This window comes from Plasmodium gonderi, assembly GCF_002157705.1.
Source record: "Plasmodium gonderi DNA, contig: Chr01, whole genome shotgun sequence".
Lineage (NCBI taxonomy): Eukaryota > Apicomplexa > Aconoidasida > Haemosporida > Plasmodiidae > Plasmodium > Plasmodium gonderi.
Window position 1 is genome coordinate 604,906 of NW_021628925.1, and position 7,723 is coordinate 612,628.

At 32.7% G+C, this 7,723-nt stretch overlaps 1 protein-coding gene across 1 annotated transcript in view; it reads right to left on the bottom strand.

Annotated features, from left to right (window-relative positions):
- Positions 1 to 924: 924 nt before the first annotated feature.
- Positions 925 to 7,723, bottom strand: part of PGO_011180 (hypothetical protein, conserved) — a gene marked incomplete at both ends in the record, with an annotated part of 7,360 nt that continues 561 nt past the window's right edge. The window contains 3 exons of the mRNA XM_028685758.1: positions 925 to 1,155; positions 1,399 to 1,464; positions 1,613 to 7,723. The exon at positions 1,613 to 7,723 is cut by the window's right edge and continues 561 nt beyond it. Of these exons, the coding sequence (XP_028541559.1) occupies positions 925 to 1,155; positions 1,399 to 1,464; positions 1,613 to 7,723 (6,408 nt within the window). The remainder of the gene's footprint in view (positions 1,156 to 1,398; positions 1,465 to 1,612) is intronic.

Below are 7,723 nucleotides of genomic sequence, written 5' to 3' on the forward strand. Positions count from 1 at the left end.
ATGTCTGCACTCTTTAGCTTTGCAGGAAAGAAAAAAAAAAAAAAAAATTCTGCAATATGCACGGTGTTTAAACACACCTCGATATATTGTTTGCATTTTTCCAAATTGACTCACATGTCACATGATTGTTATATTTTACTGATTAACATCTCTATTCCTCCTTCCCAGATTGCTATTTTTTAAGCACATTCTTTGGAATGTATATGACATGCAAGTGATTTTTTTTTCTTTTTTTTTTAAATTCTTAATGAACAGGTAAAATTATTTCTTCTTCTCCCTTTGTCATGCTGGTTGCGGAAGTTTCTCTTCTTCACTTTTTCACACTTCCACACATGACGTTACATTTAAGTACATTCCGCTTGGAAAAAAAAAAAAAAAGCTACGTCAAAAGAAACGATATGTTTTTTTTTTTTTTTTTACAACTGGATAATGTCTTTTTTTAATTGACTAATTTGATTTCCCAAGAAAAAGAAGACATGAAAAATTTAGAACATGAAAGGGTAAAAGGCGCACACATGTGCTTTGTTGGTCTATTTGTATGAACATGTTAAGGAGAAATTGCAAAAAAAAAAGGTAAGAAAAAAAAAAATACGAATAAGAATACGAATAAGAATATGAATACGAATACGAATACGAATAAGAATACGAATATGAAACGAATATGAATACGAATATGAATACGAATATGAAACGAATATGAAACGAATATGAATACGAATATGAATACGAATAAGTAAAAAAGGGCATATTGGCAGCATATGATAACATCGCTTGGGATGAAAGAAAAGACAAAATAAACGTCTTTTTACTTCTGTATGAGTCACCGAACAAAGCAAAGAATACACACACATAATATATTAAGTGTAAAAATGTGCTATTCTATTTTAAAAATAAAAAAAAAAAAAAAAAGCCTTTTCTAAATAATCACACATACTTGAAATAAAAAACAGTAGATTTTGCCTGACCAAGTAAGGTTTTATTTTTATCAAGTGGAGTTAAAAAAATATGAAAATGTTTCATGTTTTCTTCTTCTATTTTTATGTGGACTGTGTACATAACGTTGATTCCTTGACTTTTCACATTGAGTTCTCTGATTATTTTATTTTTCAGCACTAGTTTAAAGTTGCAAAAATGGAAATCTCGCATTACGTGGGCCTTATATAGGGGAATAGAAAAGGAAAAAAAAAAAAAAAAAAAAAAAAAAAAAACATATGATATATGATATATGTAATGATACATGGAAATAATAAGCACAACGAGGAGGACACATCACTTACGTACCAAATGCAAAAGTATACGTCACACAAACAAAACATGTACGCAATCATTTTGTTCAATTTATCTATGTATCTCTCTATTTTTCCTATTTGCTTATCTGTCTATATATGCTCGTTCTACCTTAGCGTTGGTCAATTGACCTATGCATTTGATTGTCTCCACTTGGTGCATCGATCGTCCTTTGTTCTGCAAATCAATCAAGTGATAGAATAATAAACAGGGTGATTAGTAATTAATGAGCGGGAATAAAACAATTTGTGTGCAAAGGAAAAAGACGGGTATATGTGACCATACACAACCAACGGTGGAACTGCCCAAAACACACTGTACTCACCGATTTGTACACGTAGGTAGAACTGGAAATGTATGGGGCAGGCATGGACGACAAAATGCGAGGGGGACTTGGATAGTCTATGCGATACACTACCTCCAAGTATACTTTGATAAATGTCATTATCTTCTTTTTATTGAACATTCCGTCTTTAAAAAATTGGTCATAAAGTTCTTTTAAATTCTGAACATGTTCATAAAAAAAAAAGTTACAAGTTTTCATCTGCCAGAGGGTCATTATGTACTCAAAAATATCTGGGAAATTTTTTCCTTGCACATTTTTTATTTCCTTTGCGAATATATTTCTATTCATGCTTTTTTTTCTCTTCTTGTGCGTATAAAACCGTACGATCCAACGTAGCGTGCCATCATATTTGTCAAAAACATACTGTTTCTTGCAATTATAATTGTTCTTATCACTGGACGTGGAAAAACTGGAATAGCCTCCGCTGCTACTGTTGCTACTGTTGCTACTGTTGCTACTGTTGCTACTGTTGCTACTGTTGCTACTGTTGCTACTTCTGCTACTTATGCTACTTCCGCTACTTCTGCTACTTCTGCCACTCCTGCTACTTCTGCCACTCCTGCTACTTCTGCCACTCCTGCTACTTCTTCTACTCCTGCCACTTCTTCCACCTCTACTGCATTTGTTTGCAGTACCATCAACTAATGATCCGTTTACTTCCTCGGCCAATGTCACACCACCAACAAGTGTGTTAAACAAGAAAGATTGGTTAAGAAACAAGTATGGAATCACCTTATGCTTCAAAAAGGAACACAATATAAAAATGGACTTGAGCAAAACAACATAAACATGTAGTATCCGTTTGGAGACACCTGAAAATAAATACTTGATGGCTAGAATTGCTAACAGGGCTCTCATAACTTCCTTCAAGGAAGAAATAATTTTTTGAATGTTGTACGAAAAATAAGCAAGAGTAAAATTTATTTCATCTCTTATGTCATTTACGAGAATTAATAAATTTTCTATAGCTCTGTATATATTCATTTGTATTTTTAAAAAAAAAGAAAAAGGAAAAAAATTTTCCCGAAAAATGTCTATCTCCTTTATGCACTGTTCAGAAATATGTAAAAATTTTATTGGACTTAAAAAAGTTTTCCAGTCCCCATTTGATTTCTTTCTTTTTCTATAACAAAATTTGCAATAATTTAATAAAGCTCTATACCATAATTTGATATCCCTCGCGTTTGTTAATACGTATAATTTTTCAAATATGTCATAACTATGTTTATAAAAACCTGCACATACACAATATTTACCTATCCTGTACATGTAAAAAAAAGATTTTTCATTTTTTTTTAAATTGGCTATTTTGACATTTTCTTGTGCTGATATTTTTTCTTGATATTGCAACCTTTTGTACGTCTTTATCACCTCCTTTTGAAAAGATTTATTTGACAAAGAAGAAACAGAACTAGCGTTTGAAATAGTTCCCTCCTCTTTGTTTGTGCTGGATTGATAATCTGACGTGGCACAGGTAGATGAGAAATTGTCAAATGTGCTACTACTGCTGGTGTATGTTAATTTTTCCACACTTTCTTCTGCTGACTCTCGGGATACGTTCGATTTATATTTTATTGATAAATTCTGATCCTTTTCAGTTTCACGACATACATCTTCTCTCGAGGTATGCAAATCTTGTAATGTGAATTTTGTCATCCCTTCATTTTCCACAGTTACCTTGTCCTTTTTTTTTTCATCATCCCCTATTTTGCTGCCATTCGACAAATTTGCCTGACTTGTGCATATTTTTTTTTTTTTTTTCTGTTTTTTTCTTCTTCCTTCTTCTCCTTCTCCTCCCAAGAAGGCAAAAGAGCAAGATTTGTTCTTCTTCTCCTTTTTAAAAGTAAAAATATGATTTAAAATGTTCAGAAAAATGTAAACCTTCTTACGCATTGCAGTAGTTGCTTCTTTTCCCCTCCCACAATTGTCGATCGAAAAATAAAAAAGGTACCTTACATTGTGATAGCTAGCTGGGTGGTCATCCTCTTGTTGACATATGTTAAAGATTTGAAAAAAATTACTTCTTTTTAGGAAATAAAATGGATTGTCATTAACACTGCTCTTAATGCATATCCCGTCCATAACACTCTTTTGTGCCTCTTCCTTTCTGTATTGGTTGAAAACTGCATCACATTCAGGGATCCCTTTAGAGTTGCATAAGGAATAGCGACCGCTTTGTACAGACATTTTGCTATCAATTAGAAAATAAAAAAAGGGATCTTTCAAAATTTGCTCTATTTTCTCTTTGTGTAAAATAAAGAAAAAATCGAAAAATAGAACAAACTTCTTATTGCAGAATGATTGAAAAAGGCAGTTTAAAAGATGACTATTGTTGCACATTCTTAGTTTACCGGCTATTCTTAGTAAGTATTTATGCACAAAATTTTTGAAAATACTACTTTTGTGGTATGGGCTTCTATTATAACCATAACTTGTGGGGCAACTCGATTGGTCGCTTAACAAGCTAAAAGACATCCCTCTCAAAAAGAGATCGAAATTAGTTCCATTCTGTTTAGTGCGACCTTTTTCTTCGTTCATTTCGTCCGCTTCATCTGCTTCGTCCACTTCGTCCGCTTCATCCACTTCGTCCGCTTCGTCCACTTCATCCACTTCATCCACTTCGTCCGCTTCGTCCACTTCGTCCGCTTCGTCCACTTCAACCACTTCATCCTCTCCGGTGTGTAATCCGTTTGAACGACCAGGAAATGCTTCACTATGAGTAGACTTTGTACTCCTCCTTGTAGATCTCCTGTTAGCACTCATATGTACACTTTTTCTCATGCTATGCGTGTAATTCTTCACTGGATGAGAGACGTCAATACCTTCTCTGTTGGTCATTTCATCCACATTTGTGTGATTTTTATTGAGAAAAAAACTTAGAGAAAGATAATTAATCAATCTTACAAAATCACGAACATCTTCATCATATATAATGTATGTACCAAGAATGGATAGCACTTTTGATATATATAAGCTGATTAATATATTCCCACTGCTATACTTGTGAAGGAAGAAGAGTATCTTTATTATCATAATTCTATTCAAAATAAAATCATCTGGTATATTTTCTACTAATGATTTCCCTATACATTCTTGTTGGACTTTGTTAAAAAAGTGTTTTTCTCTAATTTTTAAATTGTTACCATTTGTAGTGTATTTTTTTTTTATTTTTTTTTTTAAAAATTCTTTTTTAAATCTCATAAAAAAATTATTTTCCAGGGTGTATCCATTGAAATAATCTTCGCATATAAAACTGTCCAATTTTATTTTATTTTTTTTTAACAATTTGTAACAGTGTAATAGGATGCTTTCCTTGTTTATATTCTTTCCTTTTCTTTCTTTCCTATGTCTGTTTAATAAATCTTTTTCGTAATCTTTTTTGCATGTGCTCTTTTGTTCATTACTTATTTCGCTAACTGAACCGCTTACTGGACTATTATCTGAAATATTCTTAACTTCTTCTTCTTCGTTGTGATGGGTGTACTGCTTATAAGAATTCTCTTGATCGTTAAACATTTTTCCTTTTCTCCTTTTGGATGAAGGGCTGTTTTTCACTTGCATTTTTTCTCTTTCTTCGTTTGGCTCTCCATCGCCGTCCCCTTCATTTGTTGCTTCGTTTGTCTCTCCATTGATGTTCTCTTCATTAGTTGTGTCGTTTGTCTCTCCATTCCTGTGGTTATCATCTTCACCCTCACCCTCACGTTGAACCTCGTTTCCACACTGCAATTGGTTATTCCCAATTTCTTGCAATTTCTTTTCTTTTATTTTTAAAATTATATCTAGCTCCTTTACGTGTATATCACCTGCCTTTTCATTTTCTTTGGCTAGCTGAATAAACCTTTCAAAAAAGGAGTCTACATCTTCGTTCCTGCTATTTCCACCCTGCATCTTCATGTAGTCATCATCTTCTTGCTTGTGATTATTTTCTGCCTCACTATCGCTCATCATTATGGTGAAATAAAATTTTCCTTTTTCTTGTGCATTCATGTTGTTTTTACTGTTTCTTTTTTTTTTTTTTTTTTTTTCTTTGTTACAATGTATATTTTCTTTATACGAAAATTTGGCTAGCTCATGTTCTTCTGCAGATCCTACTACCCCGGATGATTGTTCCTCTTTCCTCATTGCACAATTGTATGAAAAATCAGAATTTAATTTTTTGACACTTTGGGTAGGACAACTTATGCATGAAAAAAAGTTCTCTTTCATTGTGCATACAAAATTTTGAATAAAGGAATCGTCATGTGCACGAGTCAAGCTGGGGAATACATCCTCTCTGAGATTGTAATAATTGTTCATGATATCTCCAGTGATAGCAAAATTTGTGTTTACATCCTTGCATTGGTTGTTGGATTGGTTGGTGTATTGCTTAATAAAATGTTTAACATTGGTTTGTCCATTTTTACCTGAACAAGTCAGGTAATTCTGACTGTTTTTTAATTTAAAAAAGTGGTACACAATTTGCAAAAAAATGAAAAGAGAAGAAGCGTCACCATTGTTACCAGCACGAGTACAACCATCATCATTATCAGCACGAGTACAACCATCATCATTACCAGCACCAGCACAACCATCATCATCATTACCAGCACGAGCACCATCACAATTACGCTTCAAGTGAAGACAATTTAACCACACTATTAATTCGTAATCCCGAATGGTTGATGTGAATGAGAAATATGAAAAATGAAAATTTTCTTCCCATGGGTTGTTATTGCTTCCTTTTAAGAATGCATCAGTCATGAGAGGATGTATATGAATATGTTTTTTTTTAATTAAAAATAATAAACTTCTCAAAGAGAAATAAGATAGTTTTCTCCTTTTCATTAGTCTGGTTTGTGGTACCATTAACACTAGTTTAATAGCAATAATTTGTAAATTTCTCAGAAAAGAATTTTTGCAACTTAACAAGGTTGTAATGTGAAAGTATACATGGAGAACTGTCATAATTGCATCTTCACTATTGTTGGCAGATTCCTCTTGATTGAACAGAATGTTGATTGTTTTCCAGAACTTTCTAAATAAAAAATAACTTACGTATGGCATCAATTCGTTTAATTTATTTGCAATTACTGCTAAATATATGCATGTTGTGAATATGAATGGATTTTGTAGATTAATTCCTTTTCTTTCGTTACAACATTGAGTTCCATTAAGCTGGTTCTCATATTTGATGCTTTGCTTTGTTACCGCTTCTCTTCTACCATTGTTCATGCAAGGATTACCCTTTTTTGACCAAGAATCCTTATCATCTCTTTTTTCATAACCAATTATGCTGACATCTTTAACACAGAACGAATTCTGTACAATGTTCTTCTCTTTTCTACTTTTCTGCGTACCATTTTGTATGTCATCAATTTGGTTTTTTTCACTCTGCAGATATGTTCCATTTTCAAGGTGCATCCCTTTCTCCTGCTGCTTTGCATAAATAGAAGGAAATGTATTCGTAACAATTGTTTCAATTTTTCCATCCTCCGTTTCAATTGCTGCACCCTCCGTTTCAATTGCTACACCCTCCTTCTGTTTTGATTCACATTGCACGTTTGTAACAGTATTAATTTTCCACTTGCTATCTACTGTATTTGGGAAGTTTCCTTTCTGCTTTTCTTCGATGGACGTTTCTTTTGCTGTTTGATTGCTATGAGTGTGTAGACACACAAAAGAAGAAGGAGAGAAAGTGGGATATCCTTTTAGCATAATATTGTAAAGATTTTTAACAAGATGATAGAGAATATCGTGTGTGAGAAATGGTGTCAAGTGGGAGAAGACTAAAAGAGCAAGAGTGAATTCATCTAAATTTATTTGCTTCAAGATTATTCGCACAATATTGTATATAATATGATTACATACACTTACATGTTTAATAAATAAGAGACATAATCGGAGGCCAAAATTTCTTGTCAATTTATTTTCACTATTTAACATGTTAATAATATGGAGAGTTATAAAATCACTAATAAATATGGCTTCATTTTTTTGGACGATATAAAAATGATCCCGATTTTTTCCTTTTTGAAAACAGAAAGTGCTAAAAAAAAGTGCATCTATTTTGTTTACATTTCTCAACAAATGATAATAAACATAATTTTTTAT